This window comes from Bufo bufo, chromosome 6 (assembly GCF_905171765.1).
Source record: "Bufo bufo chromosome 6, aBufBuf1.1, whole genome shotgun sequence".
Taxonomy (NCBI): domain Eukaryota; kingdom Metazoa; phylum Chordata; class Amphibia; order Anura; family Bufonidae; genus Bufo; species Bufo bufo.
This window is the reverse complement of record NC_053394.1, coordinates 23,525,340-23,547,469: the sequence shown is the minus strand read 5'-3', so window position 1 is coordinate 23,547,469 and position 22,130 is coordinate 23,525,340. Positions and strand designations below refer to the sequence as shown.

Genomic DNA, 22,130 nt, shown 5'->3' with positions numbered 1-22,130 from the left:
GCATAGAGTGTGATTTTGTGGGATCTTCCCCCTATCTCCACTCCAGCTATTAAATGTGAGTTTCTTATAGTTTGTGCCAAGGGTTCCAGTGCCAAAATAAACAATAGAGGTGATAGGGGACATCCTTGTCTAGATCCGTTAGTAATTCCAAATGGATCTGACACTACTCCGTTAACCCAGACTTTCGCGGAGGGAGAGGAGTATAAGCAGCGGATGGGTTGTAGTATTTGTCCCGAGAAGCCCATATGATGGAGTGTAGAAAATGTGTAATCCCAATGTAGGCAATCAAGCGCTTTTTCCGCATCTAATGTGATCGCAAGCATTGGGAGATTATGCATTTCAGCGTAATTAAACAAGTCTACAATCCGTCTGGTGTTATCAGATGCTTGTCGACCAGGCACAAATCCAGTTTGGTCAGGGTGGATCAGGGAAGGGAGGAGTGGAGCTAATCTATTGGCGATGGTCTTGACAAAAAATTTTATATCAGAATTAAGTAGTGAGATAGGCCGAAAGTTCTGGGGTGTGTCAGGTACTTTGCCAGGTTTTGGGATAGTGACTATTAATGCTTCCAACATGTCCGGGGGGAAAGAGTGTCCCTCCTGTATCGTATTAAACATTTCCAGCATGTAGGGAGCAAGAATATGTTGAAATTGGCGAAAGTATTCATTAGAGAGTCCATCGGGGCCTGGGGATTTGCCTATAGGGAGCGATGTAACTACCTTTTTGATTTCTGTGATTGAAAATGGTGCATTTAGGGACTGTAATTGTGGCTGGGTGACAGTGGGAAGGGACGCCTGTGAGAGGAATTCCTCCACTAAGGTAGAGTAATTTTCAGGCAGTGGGGTACTACCTTTTAGATTGTAGAGTGTTTGATAGTACATTTTAAATTGGTTGGCAATGTCTCTGGGATCTATCAATTTTGCCTTAGTTGTGGGATGTAACAGATGTGGTATTTTGGACTTTGACTGTTGAGCTTTTAATTGTTGCGCCAAAAGTCTGCCCGCTTTGTTTCCCTGGGAATAATATTTAGATTGAAGCCTTAGGAGGGATTTATGGTAGTTTTGGAGTAGTAGGCTACTAAGCTTATTCAGTGCGACCCTAAGTTCATTGGAACACTGAAGGGTTGGAGCGGGTTTGTTTATTGCCTCCAGATTAGCAATGTGCTCTACGGTTTGTGTAATGTCTCGTTCTCTGAGTTTCTTTACAGTGGAGTTCAGCTTAATCAAAGAGCCCCGTATGTATGCTTTGTGGGCTTGCCACAAGACAAATTTGTTTGAAACTGATCCGCTGTTAAAGTGAAAGTATTCATTCAAATGTGCGGAAAGTTCCGAAACATGCTACGGGTTATTGAAGAGAAATGCATTATTCCTCCAAATAGGGGCTCTTGGTGATCGAAACTGTTCCTCAAGGGTGATGGTGATCGGGGCGTGGTCCGACCATTTAATAAGGCCAATGTCAGAGGAAAGTGTGTGGAGTAGGGAGGAGTGGTCTACCATAAACATGTCTATTCGCGAGTATGACATACTGTATGTATTGGGGAGAAAAAGGTAAAGTCCCTTTCTAGGCTATGCTGAGCTCTCCATATGTCCGTAAGGCCTTCAGAATATAAGAAGGAAGCAACCCCTGCATCTGGTCGCCTTGTAGGGGATGTGGAGTCAATAGTGGGCTGTAAGGCGGTGTTGAAATCCCCGCTGAGGATTACCGTCCCCTGTTTTAGCTTATTCACATTGCGCATTAGTTTATGTAAAAAAGCCAACTGGTGGGAGTTAGGGGCGTATAGGTTGTATGTAATGTTATTGATGGAACAAACTAGAATAATGTATCAACCTTTTGGGTCAATTTTGGTCTTAATGGGAGTGTAGGCAACAGTGTTTTTGACAGCGATTAGGGTACCTCTCTTTTTATTATCACAGTGAGAATGCAGGATAGTGGGAAACAGACGGTGATTTACTCTATCGGCGTCTGCTTGCAGTAAGTGGGTTTCCTGTATACACAAAACATCAACATTAGCCGTTAAAGCTTCTTTCCACATGTAAGACCTTTTCTGAGGGCAGTTAAGGCTTTTAACATTAAGGGACATAATCTTGAGACCCATGATATTAAAAGAGGATAGCTATCTTAGCCCTTGAAAAGGTGAAGAGAACACAATATTGGTACACAAGTACTTAAGGCTCTATAGTGGGGAAGAAAGGGAGGAAAGAGGGAGGGTGGGAAGAGCAACAAATAAGACAAATGAGACGGGGATAACCGTCTAAACCTCAGTAGGTAATAAACAGGACGGTGGTAACCGTCTAGGTATAAACAGGGCGAGAGTTCAGTTCTAGAGTTGGAATGAACCGAAAAGATGAGTGGTGTTAGAGGGCCTGCACCAATTCGTGTGAGGTGCTGTCAGGAAGCCCAAGTAGGATATCACAGAAAGTCCTAGCAGGGTAGGAATAAACAGTATACCGCCACTGCGGAAGTCCTGATTTATAAGTTGTCATCTGTAGGGGACAAACTCAGGGCGTCAGCCCTCTGATGTGTGTGGAGTAGCAGAAACTATGGAGGTGAGGTCAGCGTCCGCTTTACTTGAGGGCAACGGAATCTGCCATAGATGGAGTAATTGTTTCCCTTCTTCCAGGGTCTTGATGGCGTGTGTTTGTCCGTTTTTGCGGATAAGAATCTTCAGGGGATAACCCCATTTGTAGGGGAAATCATTGTCTCGGAGGGCCGTCGTAATAGGCAGTAGTGCTCTGCGCCGGCGAAGGGTGACCATAGAAAGGTCTGTGAAGAGTTTGATCTTCTGGTACGGAGCAGGTAATGGGGTTTTATTTTGTGCCGCAGCCATGAGTGCCTCTTTAGTATGAAAGAAGTGGATGCGCGCTAAAGTGTCGCGCGGGATGTTAGGGCCAAGATGTGGAGGTTTAGGAAGTCTGTGGGCCCTGTCAATAATCATATCCGGTATCGGAATCTGTGGTAAAAGTGCCCTTATTAACCCTTTTAAATAGGTTTGTAGTTCCTGGGGGGCAACGTCTTCAGGAATACCCCTAAATTTTACGTTGTTTCGTCTGGAGCGATCTTCCAGGTCCGCCATTTTTAGCTTGACAGCTTCCAGCTCATCAGCCAGGGTATTATGGGCATCAATGATAGCATTTTGGGATGTTGCAAAGTCACCCATTTTTGTTTCCACATGTTGTATCTTATCTTCTGCTGTCTGCAGTCTGGCAGAGAGAGGGTTAATTAACCCCGCAATATCTGTCTGCAGGGAGGATTTCAGGGCTAGCAGCATATTCTTGAGAGAGTCCTCAGTGACCGGTTTATCAGAGGTGGGAAGCAATTGGAAGGGATCTGGGGTTGCAGTGTTGTGAGAGGGGTACTCACTTAGCTGTGGTTGGCTTCCGGAGTGCACCAGAGTCAGCTGGGGATGAGGGAACCTAAGCAGCTGGTCCCGCTGCGCCGGAGGACGGGCGCCATTTTGGATCCCATGCAGAGCTTGCCCTGGAGCTCTGGCCTCTTCTGGTGTCGGTGGGAGCAACGGAGGCGATTCATGTAGCAGGTTAGTGCTGTCGGATATGTCCGGTGGGGAGGGCGAGCGAGCTGTATGAGCCGGCGACATTGCACTAATAGGGGATCCCAGTGCAGCTTTGTCTATTCCATCGGCGCCATCTTTGAATCTTCCCCAGTCTAAATAGCTCTCCAGGTTGCCATCCTGCAGCTTCTGTAAGTGCTTCTTCGTTTTCCCCATTGTGTCAGCGGGGGAGTTGTGCATCTGTGGGAGCAGTTAGATGCCGCTTCAGTATAATTTGAGACGGGCAGGCAAGATTACAGTCGCTGAGGTGCAGGAGCTCTTCACTCAAGCTGCCATCTCGTTCGGCAGCCTAGACACGCCGCACTTGGTAAATATTTTTATTCACTTAGCCTGTATAAGCCTATTTTAATTCTCAAATTTTTGAATTAACATTAAAACAGGGTTGTTGTCTTGCTGCACAATGAATTTGGAGTCAATCAGATGCCTCACAGATGGTACTGCGTGATGGATAAGTATCTGTATTTCCCAGAATTGAAGGCACCATTAATCCTGTCGAAATCCCCAACTCCATTGCTGAGATGCAGACCAAAGTTGCATGAAATTTCCACAATGCTTCACTGTTGCCTGCAGACACTGCCTTCTGTTATAGCCAAATATTTCAAATTTTGATTTATCATTTCAGAGCATCTGCTGCCATTTTTCTGCACCCCAGTCCTATGTTTTTGTGCATAGTAGTGTCACTTGGCCTTGTATCCACTTGGAAGGTATGGTTTTGTGGCTGCATTTCTCTACTTCTGATCAGACTTTTCCGAACAGTAGATGGGTCTACCTGGGTCCCACTGGTTTCTGCCAGTCCTGAGCTGATTGCACTGCTGGACATTCGAAAGGGAATTATGCAGAATGTACCTGTCATGTGCTGCACTAAGCTTCCTTGGCCAACAGCCGTGTCTAGGGTTCTTAATGCTGTTCTTTTCTTTGTACTTCTTCAAAAGAGAGATACTTTTTTATCGTGCCATCAAGGAAGCATCCAGTTGGCTCCAAATTTACTCTGCAACATCCCCAAGCGTACGGTCAATGTCATTATGAACTTTCTTCGGTGTAAAGAAGAACAGGAAGCCCTGGAAGTGATAATATTGGCCCCACAGAGCCCCAAACTCAATATCATCTAGTCTGTCTGGGATTACATGAAGATACAGAAGGATTTGAGCAAGCCTACATCCACAGATCTGTGCTTAGTTCTCCAAGATGTTTTGAGCAACATTCTTATCACGCTCCTTCAAAAACTGTGTGCAAGTGTATCTAGAAGAATTGATGCTGTTTTGAAGGAAAAGGGAGGTCACGCCGAATATGGATTGGATTTAGATTTCTCCTTTGTTCATTCACATTGTATTTTGTTAACAAATATAAACTATTAATACTTTTTCAAAGCATTCTTACTTTGCAGCATTTTAGCCATGCCTGCCTAAAAATTTTGAACAGGATTTTTCCATAAAACGCAAAGGCATATCTAACCCATGAACATTAGCCAAAATGTTCAGATTCAACGAATGAAGTGATGCAACCCCGGCCTAGACAGACTCAACACATTTGCATGCTCCCTCCTTTGTCCATGTCAAAGACTTCATGTGTGTAACAGCGGCTGATGTGTGCCGCTGTTTCCCTGCTTACTGCTGCGGTTCCGGGCACCGTGTTCAGCGGTGATCTGCGGCCAGTGCTTCCCATTTCACCGCTGCAGTCCTGGGCTCTGTCTGTGTTGGTGCTGTTGTTGTGGATCCACTCCACAGTTTGCTCTCAGCCCTGGCCACAGCATGCTTGCTGTTTGTTCCTGCTGCACTTCCTTAAGGGCCGGCGCGTGTCACTTTTCTGGGCTTTGAGGCTTAGGTCATGTGACCTCGCTGACCTACCTTAGCACTCCTGTGCATATATAAGTGGCTCAGCTAAGGTTCCTGATAACCACTTGTGTTCCTGTGTTCCGGACTCATATTAGTGTTATTGAATTCTGCTACCCGTCTGATCCCTGCCTGCTAGCCTTGACTCTCCTGTTGCCGACCCGGATTGCCTGACCTGTGCCGCCTGCCTCGTGTGCCTATCCTCCTCAAGAGGTAGCGACCTGGTGTTCCCCTCAGAAAAGTCTATCCCTACCATCAGGGGTACTGTGAAGAATCGAGGGGTTCACTTAGACAACGCCCTTAGAGGAGGTAGGACACGTAGCACAGTGGGTTCACACCCGCTGGTTTGTGACAGTACGCTGAGGCCATGGACTCCGCTCCCCAAGCCTGTTGTTCAGGAATTGCTACATAAAGTGAGGTGTCAGAGCAAACGTCAGGATGTCTTGATGCAGTTCATGCAAAATGTTGCTGCTCATCTGGATGCCATTTCTTATCCAGCTATTGCAGGGTTGCCAGTCGCTGCTACCCCTACAATATCCACACACCCACACCGGTGAATCTGGATTTGTGTGCCGCTGGTGTGAAACTCCCTCTGCCATCCCGCTATGGTGGAGATCCAAAAACCTGTTGTGGATTCCTGAACCAGTGTCTGATCCACTTTGACCACTAATCTGCAGTCTTTCCTGGCTATCTTCCGGCTGGTCTTTGAAGATCCCAGCCGCATGTCCTCCGCTGCATCAGCTCTGCGCGGCGCCTATAATCTTATCCGCATTCGAAAGGGCGATGAGTGGAAGATTGCTTTCAACGCTCGTGATGGACACTACGAGTATCTCGTCATGCCCTTCGGTCTGTGCAATGCTCCCGCGGTATTCCAGGAGTTGGTAAACGATATCTTCTGGGATCTGCTCTATGTCTGCGTGATAGTGTACCTGGACGATATACTGATCTATTCTTCAGATTTGACCACTCACCGGAAGCATGTATGTTTGGTTTTACAGCGGTTGAGAGAGAATCGACTTTATGCCAAACTCGAGACATGTATCTTTGAAAAATGTACCGTACCGTTCCTCGGATACATAATCTCGGATGCCGGGTTGCAGATGGATCCTGAAAAATTGAATGCAGTGATGGACTGGCCCCGCACACAGGGTCTTCGTGCTATACAGCGCTTCCTTGGATTTGCTAATTTCTATCGTCAGTTCATCCCGAATTTTTCATCTCTTACATCTCCGGTCTCCGCTCTTACTAAGAAAGGGTTGAATGCCAGACTGTAGACTCCTTAGGTGGAGGGCGCCTTGGCCCAATTAAAATGGTCCTTTGCTTCTGCACCTGTTCTGTGTCATCCCGATGTCTCCTGACAATTCTTTTTAGAAGTGGACGCCTCCTCCATAGGAGCCGGTGCTGTTTTACTACAGAAAGGTTCCAAGGGCAAGATGTTTAAATGTGGATTTTTTTCCAAGCTCTTCTCGCCTGCCGAGAGGAATCGCCTGTCTTCGAGGAGTGGCGTTATCTATTGGAGGGGACCAAGCATCCAGTGATAATCCTCATCGACCACAAGAACCTTACATATCTGCAGACAGCCCAGCGTCTGAACCCTCGCCAAGCCAGATGGGCACTCTTCTTCTCCTGTTTTGATTTTGAGCTTCACTTTCGGCCGGCTGAGAAGAACATCAAGGCGGATGCTCTGTCTTAGTCATTTGACTTCTCCGACCAGCAGGAGGAGCCCCAGTACATTGTAGATCCTGCTCACTTGATCACAGTGGCTCCTGTCCTTATAAAAGACATCTCTCCCGGGAAGACATTCGTGCCATCTGCCAAGAGAAAACGTATTCTAGCTTGGGGGAACAACTCCAAAATGGCTGGTCACCCGGGCATCCGCAAGACCACAGAATTTTTGTCTCGCCACTACTGGTGGCCCACACTGTCTAAGGATGTGCCTGATTATGTGTCTGCCTGCACCATCTGTGCTCAGAATAAAGTCTCCAGGACCAAACCACCTGGGCTGTTGTTACCCCTTCCTGTTCCTGATGCCCCACGGCAACACATTGCCATGGACTTTGTTAGGGATCTGCCCTCTTCTGCCGGATGTACAGCTATCTGGGTGGTCGTGGACCGCTTCTCCAAGATGGCACACTTCTTTCCTTTGGCTGGTCTGCCCTTGGCTGCTGAGCTTGCTAAACTGTTTATGAAACACATATTCCGCCTGCCTGTTCTACCTTGGCATATTGTTTCAGATTGCAGAGTCCAGTTTACCTCTAAGCTCTGGAGAGCTCTTTGCCGGCTGCTCGAAATTGAGCTGGACTTCTCTTCTGGTTACCATCCATAGACCAACAGGCAAGTAGAGCGGGTCAATCAAATATTATAGAACTATCTCCGGCATATCTGGGACACATTATGGTGGGTACTATGGGGAAGGGGGGAGAGGAGTACTATGGGATAATCTACGGGGGGGCACTAAGAAAGGGTATTTTATACTTGCAAATTATGGGGGACACTGAGGGCATCTACTAGGGCACTATATATGGAGCATTTTATACTGGTACATTATGGGGGGAACTAGGAGGAAGTTGGGAGAGGAGCATTATGGGGGCATTTACGGGGGGCACTATATAGGGTTATTTTATACTGGCACATTATAGGGGCATTAGCTTAACTGAGGGCATTAAAAGGGGGTATTTTTGCACTGGCACATTATAAGGAGAATTATTACTACTGGGGGGCATTATGGTGGGCTTTATTACTACTGGGGGTCTTTGGGGAACATGATTTCTAGCATGGGCACTATAGGAGCATTATTACTTCTGGGGCACAGTGGGGACATGTTGGGGGCACTGTAGGAGCACTATTACTACCATGTGTGCTCTAGCAGAGAATTATTCCTATTGGTCAGACTTTTGGGAGCACTATTACTGTGGGGGCACACTGGCACAGTATCAGCTTACCACAATTATTTTTGGGGGACGTTATGTTTACACTATTAGTGTCAGGGGCACTATTTGCTGGGAGCAGTTATTTTAGGGCACTGCGTGCCAGTAATTATTGAAGGGGGCACTATCTGCATGGTACTACTATTATCAGGGGGTTTATCTGTTCCTGCAGTATAGTATTGGGGAGCACAGCGGCACAGTATTGGGGGTGGTAGGATAGTTTGTCCAGAAGATGGGAGGATGATGGAAAAGTAGTAAACTAAGATTTTGTTTGTCAAACTGCAGAGACGAGAAATTACTGAAAAATGGTGTCTGGTCTGAAGGTCTGAAAGGAGAAGATGAGGAAAGAGAACATCTACGTCAAAGGAGACATCACTGGATGTAAGAGGAATGGGGCGCTGTATTACCCTGTATGTTCTGTAGTGACGGCAGGGTGGATATAGAATTTGGAAAGGGGAGTGTAGGACTGCTCTTCCTCTGATTGGGGATAGCAAGGTGCTCCAAACTGATGTCGCTCTCTGATCACCACCAAAAAATGTTGTACAAAGAGGATGAATGGGCACTCTTATATCTGTGTGTGTCCAGATCTAAGAGTGCCCATTCATCCTCTTTGGATATGGAATTTGGCCCACACTGTAGCAGCCCGGCCCCAGACTTCATGTCACACTGTGCGTGTTCTGCAATCTGGGGGCTCACACCCATCTACTACATTATCTGCACACAGAGAGTTATCACCGTGTTACATAGGACTGCAGGAGATATCTACTACATTATCTGCACACAGAGAGTTATCACCGTGTTACATAGGACTGCAGGAGATATCTACTACATTATCTGCACACAGAGAGTTATCACCGTGTTACATAGGACTGCAGGAGATATCTACTACATTATCTGCACACAGAGAGTTATCACCGTGTTACATAGGACTGCAGGAGATATCTACTACATTATCTGCACACAGAGAGTTATCACCGTGTTACATAGGACTGCAGGAGATATCTACTACATTATCTGCACACAGAGAGTTATCACCGTGTTACATAGGACTGCAGGAGATATCTACTACATTATCTGCACACAGAGAGTTATCACCGTGTTACATAGGACTGCAGGAGATATCTACTACATTATCTGCACACAGAGAGTTATCACCGTGTTACATAGGACTGCAGGAGATATCTACTACATTATCTGCACACAGAGAGTTATCACCGTGTTACATAGGACTGCAGGAGATATCTACTACATTATCTGCACACAGAGAGTTATCACCGTGTTACATAGGACTGCAGGAGATATCTACTACATTATCTGCACACAGAGAGTTATCACCGTGTTACATAGGACTGCAGGAGATATCTACTACATTATCTGCACACAGAGAGTTATCACCGTGTTACATAGGACTGCAGGAGATATCTACTACATTATCTGCACACAGAGAGTTATCACCGTGTTACATAGGACTGCAGGAGATATCTACTACATTATCTGCACACAGAGAGTTATCACCGTGTTACATAGGACTGCAGGAGATATCTACTACATTATCTGCACACAGAGAGTTATCACCGTGTTACATAGGACTGCAGGAGATATCTACTACATTATCTGCACACAGAGAGTTATCACCGTGTTACATAGGACTGCAGGAGATATCTACTACATTATCTGCACACAGAGAGTTATCACCGTGTTACATAGGACTGCAGGAGATATCTACTACATTATCTGCACACAGAGAGTTATCACCGTGTTACATAGGACTGCAGGAGATATCTACTACATTATCTGCACACAGAGAGTTATCACCGTGTTACATAGGACTGCAGGAGATATCTACTACATTATCTGCACACAGAGAGTTATCACCGTGTTACATAGGACTGCAGGAGATATCTACTACATTATCTGCACACAGAGAGTTATCACCGTGTTACATAGGACTGCAGGAGATATCTACTACATTATCTGCACACAGAGAGTTATCACCGTGTTACATAGGACTGCAGGAGATATCTACTACATTATCTGCACACAGAGAGTTATCACCGTGTTACATAGGACTGCAGGAGATATCTACTACATTATCTGTAAAAAGCAACCCACGTTATGCCACTGCACGTGGCACAGTGGGTTCACACCCACTGGTTCAAGACAATGTGATAGGGAAGTCTCAAGCATCATACAGCACTGAGCTTGGAAGGACGAGGACAGGACGCAGCTTGTTGAGTGCTGGTGCAGCGGTTGCCTGTGGACTTAACCCTAGCTGGGGCAGGGAATCTGGGAGATGGAACCTAAAAGGGTGAGTTATAAGGACAGAGCGGAGCACAACTGTCAGCAGGAGATAATGGCACTGTAGGGCTGACTGCAATTAATAATGATATTCTTTTATGCAAAGGAACGGACAGTAGATGCAGCTGGATGTGCAGGAATTATACAGGAAAGATATGAGAAGACGGATTTACTTGCAGAAGTTCCTAATGCAATGTATATGTGGAGGGGCTCTCTACTAGCGGACCCCTGCTCCACTGCTGTTAGTACTGCAGCTTTTACGTAGATTGGAGCTGAGGATCTCTCTAGGGCATTTGCTTAAGGGGAATCTCTAGTTTTTAATAAATTGCCCTCAATTAAGTCCCCATTGCAAGCTGCTATATGCCATACAAAGCCCACTAATTATCCGTTAAATAACGATACAGACCGTAGATCTGGCCCCTTTATAATGATCCCAGCCCTTTATATAGGCGCCAGACTGACCCCTGCATACAGACTCCAGACCAGACCCTTTTTTATACAGACCCTAGACCAGAACCCCCGGTATACAACTGACCCCAAACCAGTCCCTCCTTGTGAACAGACCCAAGACCAGACCTCCCAATTAAGAAATCCCAGAACCAGACCCCTCACTAAAAGAGTTCAGGAGGGGCCCGGACATATTTCTGGAGCGTAATAATATTACAGGCTATAGCTACTAGAGAGGGGTCGTTGATCCAGGGAGTTATTCTGATTGTCTGGTTGGAATCGGGAAGGAATTTTTTCCCCTAAAGTGAGGAAAATTTGCTTCTACCTCACAGTTTTTTTTTTTGCCTTCCTCTGGATCAACTTTCAGGATGACAGGTTGAACAGAGGACTTTTTTCAGCCTTATAAACTATGTTACTATGACCCCAGGCCAGACAGCCCTATTACAGACCTCCCTTTATGTAAACCCCAAACCAGTCCCACCTTGTATACAGACTCCAGATCAGACGCCTCTGTTTATAGACCCCAGACCAGAACCCTCATTTAGATCCTCCTAACTCCCCTGTTTACAGACCTCAAGACAGACCCCTTCTGTTTACAGACCCCAGCCCAGCCTCGCCCATTGATAGACCCCAGAATAGCTCCCCCCCGTTTACAGACCCGAGACCAGGCACCAAATTGCCCCTTTAAAGGTCTTGGACCATAAAGTTGGTTGCTCACCTCTCCACTTTCTGCACTTCTCACCGCTCCTGGGGAGCAGAGGGAAGAACAGAATTGGACAGAGATGAGTATTTTGGGTGCCTGGAAGGTTTTCCAGCTCTGTTGGGAGTCCAGGAGATCTCCTCTTCCTCTCGGAGTCTCCTGGACTTTCTGCGAGAGTTGGCGAGTATGGTTCAGGATGGTATTTTCTGGTGTTTTCATATACTAGAACCTGTCATATCAGACCGGTTAAAGTGCTCAGTTACGTGGCTGCTGCAATTAGGAGAGAGGTGCAACACAGAGCACTTAATGAGCTGCATCATCAGGATCAACCCCATAAAACCAGGTATGCTGCCCGATAGGGTTGATCCTGCCGATTCACCCGACTTGTGAAAATGCCAAGGTAAAAACACTTTTATTCTATCTGCAAATGAGCGCTTTAGTGCACCGAGGGGCGTGGCCAACACTGGAAAGGCGAGGTGCACCAACGGGCTAGGACCCGCCTCCTAGAGTAACGAAGCCCTCATATACATAAAAAAAATTTAAAAAAAATTCTCGGGAACACTGCAACCGATTTGCACAAGTCAAGTATGATTTTGATGAGCAGGATTAACCCTAACAGAGAGTCTTCCTGGTTTCATAGGGTCGACAGTGCTGACACGGGGCCACATTAAGGGCTTTATGTTGGCGGTTCCAATAATAAATGTAAAATAGGAAGTGGCTGATTAATAAAGATCAGTCAACAGCAATGACCCTGCTTGTTGATGGTTTCCAGAACACTAAAAAGAAACTAAAAAGTAAAAAAAAACATTAAAAAAAACCAAAACATCAATATATTGTAAAAATAATTCCCATACCATACGGGTTCAAGAGTCCCAGTCATGTCTATAAGGAATATACATAAAGAACATGTAATTACTGTCAATTTAAAGAGCAATTCCGCCCTTTAGTTAGCGAGCTATGCAAGGGACCTGCCAGGGGGTGGACTGATGGGTCCTTGGACTCCCAAGACCATCAGATCCAGCAAACAGCTCCTAATATCTCAGCTTCCAGAGAATGAGGCATGAAAAGGTTAACTTGAAGTTACATGTACATTTTCAGGTTCGGAGTCTTTTGGTGGAGATAATGGAAAAGTCTTCTCCTGCCCTTTAAATATCTTGTTTGCTTGTACCCTAGGCAGCATGTGTCTAGTCCTGCCTTACAGTAATTGTATAATATGTGGAAATCACATCTGAGAGCCAAAAGCCTATTTAATAATACGCACAGGGCGCCACCTACAGGAAAGGAAAGAGAAGTGCACAGGTAGCCAACCGAGATTTTTAAAAGTTTTTATTTATTTATTTAATTTTTGTTCCTGAAACATCCTGCAAGGTTCTGTATACTGCATATGGCAGACCGTTACTCCAACCACCGTTACTCCACTCCTAAACTGCCTTTCAATAAAATACTAAATTGGATTGTTCTTATTTTTGCCACAGCGCCCCTACAGGAAAAACAAGGTATTACACAGTGTCAACAGGAAATCAATGGGGATGATGACATTTGCATGGAGCTGCTGCTTCACTAGTGTTATAGCTACATTCAAGCACAAATGACAGCTCCTATAGTCAGTGAATGGAAGCATTTTTTACATTCATAGACACCCCATTCATAAAGGTACCGAACTGTGCAATCATGTGATCAAAAAACAGATCCTGTCTGTTTTTTCAGTTTTTTTCTTTTGCCAGTAATACACGCCAAAGAGGGCTTTAGAACATATAACTGCACCGCTGAACGGCAAAGATATTTTACTTTTGCCACTAATACACGACAAAATGGGGTGTAATTTTCCCACTAACAAAAGCCAAAAAATGCTTTAGAACATATAACTGCACCGCACAAGGGCAAATAAGAGGTAGAAATATTTCCTTGTAATAAACCCTGTTAATGGCCGTATCACACAGCACTTGCACCCCAATAACAAGAACGGTTTGCTGGAATTACCGAGCTGCATAATGGCAATCTGGATCCCCAGTCAGTGCAGCAAGGTGTAATAGGATTGTTCTTATTACCCAGGCTGTGACCTCCCCTACTGAACCCTGTTCTACATAAATGGCTTCTCCCTATCCTTTCCCTACACCTTGAATAATCTTTCCCTTAGGGCTGGTGCAACAACTTTTGCCACCCTAGGCAAAAGCTAATTTTGCCGCCCCCTTGACTCCGCCCGTTGACCACGCCTTTTGATCCGCCCTTTTTTGTCGGCCACCTACTTAATGATTGTTGCATGCAACATTTTACTTCACCAGCTAATTTTAGATATTCTACAGCAGTCCCATTACAATCCCCCCTCCCCCGCCCCAATCAGCCTTTCGACCAAATTATAAAAATAGTAAAATAGAACATTTAATTAAAACATTTTAATTGTAAACATTTTGTCATATGCAAAACATAAAATAGCAGCATTGCACATATACAGCAGCACGTACCTCTCACATCCAGGTGACGTCTCCTCCGATGTAGATCTTCTCTGTCATCATCTTCACCATTCGGTCCAGACACTTCTCTCAGCCGCCTCGTCTCTGCAGAGTGTGACACACGGACATCTTAGCTTCCTCACTTTTCTATCATCATCCCCCAACCTGGAATCCCCACAGTGGTATCCTGCTGCTCGCTGTGCCCCCCAATACCCCCAAATACTATCCTGAAGAAATAATAGTGTCCCCCTATAGTAATAGTGCTCCTCATAGTTTCACCAATAGTAATTCCTTTCCAGAATGCCCCCATTAGTAATACTGCCCCCCACACTGCCCCACATTAAGCAATACTGCCCCCCACACTGCCCCACATTAAGTAATACTGCCCCCCACACTGCCTCACATTAAGTAATACTACCCCCCACACTGCCCCACATTAAGTAATACTGCCCCCACACTGCCCCACATTAAGTAATACTGCCCCCCACACTGCCCCCATTAGTAATACTGCCCCCCACACTGCCCCACATTAAGCAATACTGCCCCCCACACTGCCCCACATTAAGTAATACTGCCCCCCACACTGCCTCACATTAAGTAATACTACCCCCCACACTGCCCCACATTAAGTAATACTGCCCCCACACTGCCCCACATTAAGTAATACTGCCCCCACACTGCCTCACATTATGTAATATGCCCCCCACACTGCCCCCATTAGTAATACTGCCCCCCACACTGCCCCACATTAAGTAATACTGCCCCCCACACTGCCCCACATTAAGTAATACTGCCCCCCACACTGCCCCACATTAAGTAATACTGCCCCCCACACTGCCCCACATTAAGTAATACTGCCCCCCACACTGCCCCACATTAAGTAATATGCCCCCCACACTGCCCCACATTAAGTAATATGCCCCCCACACTGCCCCACATTAAGTAATACTGCCCCCCACACTGCCTCACATTAAGTAATACTACCCCCCACACTGCCCCACATTAAGTAATACTGCCCCCACACTGCCCCACATTAAGTAATACTGCCCCCCACACTGCCTCACATTAAGTAATACTACCCCCCACACTGCCCCACATTAAGTAATACTGCCCCCACACTGCCCCACATTAAGTAATACTGCCCCCACACTGCCTCACATTATGTAATATGCCCCCCACACTGCCCCCATTAGTAATACTGCCCCCCACACTGCCCCACATTAAGTAATACTGCCCCCCACACTGCCCCACATTAAGTAATACTGCCCCCCACACTGCCCCACATTAAGTAATACTGCCCCCACACTGCCCCACATTAAGTAATACTGCCCCCACACTGCCTCACATTATGTAATATGCCCCCCACACTGCCCCCATTAGTAATACTGCCCCCTACACTGCCCTACATTAAGTAATACTACCCCCCACACTGCCCCACATTAAGTAATATGCCCCCCACACTGCCTCACATTAAGTAATACTGCCCCCCACACTGCCTCACATTAAGTAATATGCCCCCCACACTGCCTCACATTAAGTAATACTGCCCCCCACACTGCCTCACATTAAGTAATACTGCCCCCACACTGCCCCACATTAAGTAATATGCCCCCCACACTGCCCCACATTAAGTAATATGCCCCCCACACTGCCCCACATTAAGTAATATGCCCCCCACACTGCCCCACATTAAGTAATACTGCCCCCCACACTGCCCCACATTAAGTAATACTGCCCCCCACACTGCCTCACATTAAGTAATACTGCCCCCCACACTGCCCCACATTAAGTAATATGCCCCCCACACTGCCCCACATTAAGTAATATGCCCCCCACACTGCCCCACATTAAGTAATATGCCCCCCACACTGCCCCACATTAAGTAATACTGCCCCCCACACTGCCCCACATTAAGTAATATGCCCCCTACACTGCCTCACATTATGTAATTTTCCCCCCACACTGCCCCACATTATGTGATTTGCCCCCACACTGCCCCACATTAAGTAATTTGCCCCCTACACTGCCTCACATTATGTAATTTCCCCCCCACACTGCCCCACATTAAGTAATATTCCCCTCTACACTGCCCCACATTAAGTAATTTGCCCCCACACTGCCCCACATTATGTAATATGCCCCCTACACTGCCCCACATTAAGTAATATGCCCCCTACACTGCCTCACATTAAGTAATATGCCCCCTACACTGCCTCACATTATGTAATTTCCCCCCCACACTGCCCCACATTAAGTAATATTCCCCTCTACACTGCCCCACATTAAGTAATTTGCCCCCTACACTGCCCCACATTAATTAATTTGCCCCCGACACTGCCCCACATTATGTGACTTGCCCCCACACTGCCCCACATTATGTGATTTGCCCCCACACTGCCCCACATTATGTGACTTGCCCCCACACTGCCCCACATTATGTGATTTGCCCCCACACTGCCCCACATTATGTGATTTGCCCCCACACTGCCCCACATTATGTGATTTGCCCCCAGACTTCCCTCAATTATGTAGTTTGCCCCCCCCCCCGTACTTGTGTTGCTGATCCTGCACAGTCTGTACTTGCCGGCTGCGCGAGCAAGAGTTCAGTTAAGTTCAGTGAGACCCACCTCGGGAGGTCACGGGTCTCGCAGGATTGCGCGCCGAAGTGACTGAACTCATGCCCGCGCAGCCAGCAAGTACAGGATCAGATCAGCGACACAAGTACAAGGGGGCGGGTGCTAGTGGTGTTGGGAACTTGGGTCCGGCGGGTGACACCCCATCAGACTGGTGTCACCCACCTTGTAACGCCTGTGGCAGCCAGACTCCAGAGTGTCGGCGCCCCAAGCAAGAGTGCGCTCTACGCGGTGGCCTACTCTGCTTATGGGTGGCGCCGGCCCTGCTTTCCCTGAACTTGTAAATCGTTTTTTTAGCACAATGAAGTCTTTCCTAGCACTGTCCCTAGCGCCTGCTGACGTCTCTCCCTGCACCAAGTACACTGGTAGATGGCAGAATCTAAGGTGGCTGAGGCTATTTGTAGGGCTGTGACATCACAGGGCTGGCTGGCTGCTGATTGGCTGCTTGCATGGCATTATGGGTGATCCCACCTTCCTAGAGTACCTTACTTCATGTCCTCACACGTGCAGCAGCTATTTTAGGAAAATATGCGATTCGTTACCACGAAGTGTGAGGAAATTCGGATTTGGTGCGAATCTAATTTTTCCTGAAATTCGGATCGAATTGCACTTCGTCAACTTCGATTTGCTCATCTCTAACTATAATGTACTAATGTCCATTCATTGACAGCAAGCAGAGCTCGTGAGGACATAAGACATACATTATATTAGGAAGTTTTATAACTTTTCATTGCAAGTAAAGGACAATCCATAAATATTTGATTGAATGTACGTGAAATCGGCAGTAAAAAGAAAAAAATTACTGAAAATATAAAACCAGTAAATGGATCCTTATAGGATTAGGCACTGATTATTTGTCTCTTATGTCTCTCTGCAGGGAGGTCTGACGTGTTCCCTGGCCTTCTCCGTACTGGTGGCGGCCATTGGATCCCTGCAGTTTGGATACAACACAGGAGTGATCAACGCTCCCGAACAGGTGACGTGAATGTGTCCAGCAGGGTCATGCAGATCACAATTCTGAGAAACAAGTCATTTTAGCAAAGTTTTGCTTCTCTTGTGCATAAGAAAGAAGGAAAAAAGTTATATTTTTATGGGAGGGGAATATCTCCTGATGTGCAGTCTCAAGCTGCGGAAAGAATTTGTTCTTTCTTCATACACGTTCACACAGTGTGCAGTCTGACATTCAGCATAAACCAAATCTTCCAAATAAGATAACAGTCTTCCAAATAAGAGGACTGTTCTTTGTAGTCTAACTTGTTTATTGGCAAAACAGGAGTATTTGATTGGTAAAACTACAAGAATACAAATAGCTTGTATAAGTAAAACATATAGAATGGCATGTACAGTAATATTACATCCTGTGCTGTATACCACTGTACAGCCTCTCTGGGGGGATGTATTTCCCCTGTAACTGGGGCTACTATGTCAGCCCCAGTTACAGGAGAAATCAGTAATGGAAAAAAAAAAAAGTGAAGTTAAATGTCCCCCAAAGGTCTTGTATGACCTTATGGGGGACACAAAGTGTAAAATAAAAAAAATAAAAATAAAGTGTTAAAATAAAAAAATGTTTCACATGTAAAAAAATAAAAAATTCCCCAAGTAAGGAATTAAAACAAAATTTTAAAAACAGAAAAAACTTAAATAAAATAAACATATTTGGTATCGCCGCGTCCGTGATGGTCGGCTCTATAAACATATCAAATGATCCACCCATTCCGATAAACACCATAAAAAATATATAAAAACTGTGTGAAAAAAAGCTATTTTTGTCACCTTACATCACAAAAAGTGCAACACCAAGCGATCAAAAAGGCGTATGTTCCACAAAATAGTACCAATCAAACTGTCACTTCATCCTGCAAAAAATGAGATCCTAACTAAGACAATCGGTCAAAAAATAAAAAAGCTATGGCTCTCAGACTATGGAGACACTAAAACATCATTTTTTTGGTTTCAAAAATGCTATTATTGTGTAAAACTTTAATAAATAAGAAAAAGTATACATATTAGGTATCACCACGTCCGTAACGATCTGCTCTATAAAACTGTCACATGAACGCTGTAAAAATAAATAAATACAAACTGTGCTAAAACAACCAATTTTTTGGTCACCTTGCCTCATAAAGTGTTATAGTGAATGATCAAAAAATCATATGCACCCAAAAATGGTACCAATAAAAACTTCAAATCTTCCTGCAAAAAACGAGCCCCTGCACAAGACGATGGGCAGAAAAATAAAAAAAATATGGCGTTCAGAAAATGGAGACACAAAAACATAATTTTTGTTAAAAAATGCTTTATTATGTAAAACTGAAACAAACAAAGAAAGTAGACATATTTGATATCATTGCATCCGTAACAACCTGCTCTATAAAAATAGCACATGATCTACCCTGTCAGATGAATGTTGTAAAAAATAAAAACAGTGCCAAAACAAAAACCTTGCCTCACAAAAAACGTAATCACTGGTCTGCAGCTCTGGATGTGACTGGAGCATAGGATGTGATGTAGCTCATTTTATGTATTAGCCTCTGGTAAACGTTTCTTCCTTGGAAACCATCAGCAAGCTGATGTTGACGGTAACATGGCAGCCAACTGTATTTTCTTTGTTAATCACAGATCATCAGGTCCTTCTATAATGACACCTACATCCACCGCTACAATACACCCATGTCGCCAGCCATGCTCACCTCCCTGTGGTCGCTCTCCGTGGCCATATTTTCCGTCGGGGGAATGTGTGGATCTCTCTCTGTTGGATTCTTTGCAAACCGCTTTGGCAGGTGAGAGCGTGATGCTGTTACTGTGAGGTCACCAGGAGCGTATTGGGGCAGGTTTTATGGCTTTTCGAGTAATTCTCTAAATGTATGTCCATGTGCGACATTATGATTGGTATAACTGCTCCTAGTGCTAACCTGTTGGCGGTGTGCTAGCATACGTTTTGCATTTTATGAAGGAGGCTAGCTGGTGGCGGTATGGTTCCTCTCTACCGCCCTGTGTTGTGGAATTATTCTCATTAAGAAATAGTACTGGCCTAATCATAACAACTGGCACAGCTGCAGGGCTTGTTACAGTGTATCAGAGCCGTCTCTTGTAGCGAGCCATCCAGATGTGTTAGCTGGACAAGATCAAGACAGGTATGAATAATCTATAGCCAACGGTAACACCGCCATCTATATCAGAGGTTAGACCGCTATCTATATGCAAAGGTTAGACCGCCATCTATATCAGAGGTTACACTGCTGTATATATCTAGAGTCTAAACTGTCATCTATATGCAGAGGTTAGACCGCTATCTATATCAGAGGTTAGACCGTCATCTATGTCCAGAAGTCAGATCATCATCTCTCTCCAGAGGTTAGACCGTCATCTATGTCCAGAGGTTAGACAGCCGTGTACAGTATATCGAGAAGTTAGACCTCCGTCTGTATCCAGGGGTTAGATTTCCATCTATATGTCGAGGTTAGACTGCCATTTATCTCCAGACTGAGGTTAGACTGCCATCTATGTAGAGTGGTTACACTGCTATCTATATCTAGGGTCTAGATCACCATCTGTATCAGAGGTTACGCTGCATCTATATCTAGGGTCTAGATCACCATCTGTATCAGAGGTTACACCGCCATCTATATCCAGGGTCTAGACTGCCATCTATATCCAGGGTCTAGACTGCCATCTATATCCAGTGGTTACACTGCCATCTATATCCAGGGTCCAGACTGCCATCTATATCCAGGGTCCAGACTGCCATCTATATCTAGGTTCTAGACTGCCATCTATATCCAGGGTCTAGACTGCCATCTATATCTAGAGTCTAGACTGCCATCTATATCCAGGGTCTAGACTGCCATCTATATCCAGGGTCCAGACTGCCATCTATATCCAGGGTCTAGACTGCCATCTATATCCAGGGACTAGACTGCCATCTATATCCAGTGGTTACAACTGCCATCTATATCCAGGGTCTAGACTGCCATCTATATCCAGGGTCCAGACTGCCATCTATATCTAGGTTCTAGACTGCCATCTATATCCAGGGTCTAGACTGCCATCTATATCTAGAGTCTAGATTGCCATCTATATCCAGGGTCTAGACTGCCATCTGTATCCAGGATCTAGACTGCCATCTATATCCAGGGTTTAGACTGACACCTATAACCAGGGTCTAGACTGCCATCTGTACCAGAGGTTACACTGCCATCTACTGTATATCCAGGGTCTAGACTGCCATCTATATCTAGGGTCTAGACTGCCATCTATATCCAGGGTCTAGACTGCCATCTGTATCAGAGGTTACACTGCCATCTACTGTATATCCAGGGTCTAGACTGCCATCTATATCCAGGGACTAGACTGCCATCTATATCCAGTGGTTATAACTGCCATCTATATCCAGGGTCTAGACTGCCATCTATATCCAGGGTCTAGACTGCCATCTATATCCAGGGTCTAGACTGCCATCTATATCCAGGGTCTAGACTGCCATCTATATCCAGGGTCTAGACTGCCATCTATATCCAGGGTCTAGACTGCCATCTATATCCAGGGTCTAGACTGCCATCTATATCCAGGGTCTAGACTACCATCTATATACAGGATCTAGACTGCCATCTATATACAGGATCTAGACTGCCATCTATATCCAGGGTTTAGACTGCCATCTATATCCAGGGTCTAGACTGCCATCTGTATCCAGGATCTAGACTGCCATCTATATCCAGGGTTTAGACTGCCATCTATATCCAGGGTCTAGACTGCCACCTGTATCAGAGGTTACACTGCCATCTATATCCAGGGTCTAGACTGCCATCTATATCCAGGGTCTAGACTGCCATCTAAATCCAGGGTATAGACTGCCATCTATATCCAGGGTCTAGACTGCCATCTGTATCCAGGGTCTAGACTGCCATCTATATCCAGGGTCTAGACTGCCATCTATATCCAGGGTCTAGACTGCCATCTGTATCCAGGATCTAGACTGCCATCTATATCCAGGGTCTAGACTGCCATCTATATCCAGGGTTTAGACTGCCATCTATAACCAGGGTCTAGACTGCCATCTGTATCAGAGGTTACACTGCCATCTACTGTATATCCAGGGTCTAGACTGCCATCTATATCTAGGGTCTAGACTGCCATCTATATCCAGGGTCTAGACTGCCATCTATATCCAGGGTCTAGACTGCCATCTATATCCAGGGTCTAGACTGCCATCTATATCCAGGGTCTAGACTGCCATCTAAATCCAGGGTATAGACTGCCATCTATATCCAGGGTCTAG

The 22,130-nt window shown here is 45.6% G+C and overlaps 1 protein-coding gene across 1 annotated transcript in view; it reads left to right on the top strand.

The window, feature by feature from the left end:
* Positions 1 to 10,404: 10,404 nt before the first annotated feature.
* The window catches only part of LOC121003189 (solute carrier family 2, facilitated glucose transporter member 3-like), a 29,191-nt gene continuing 17,465 nt past the window's right edge, over positions 10,405 to 22,130 (top strand). Inside the window, exons 1-3 of the mRNA XM_040434827.1 lie at positions 10,405 to 10,632; positions 17,730 to 17,828; positions 19,472 to 19,632. Coding sequence (XP_040290761.1) covers positions 10,618 to 10,632; positions 17,730 to 17,828; positions 19,472 to 19,632 — 275 coding nt within the window. The 5' untranslated portion in view covers positions 10,405 to 10,617. The remainder of the gene's footprint in view (positions 10,633 to 17,729; positions 17,829 to 19,471; positions 19,633 to 22,130) is intronic.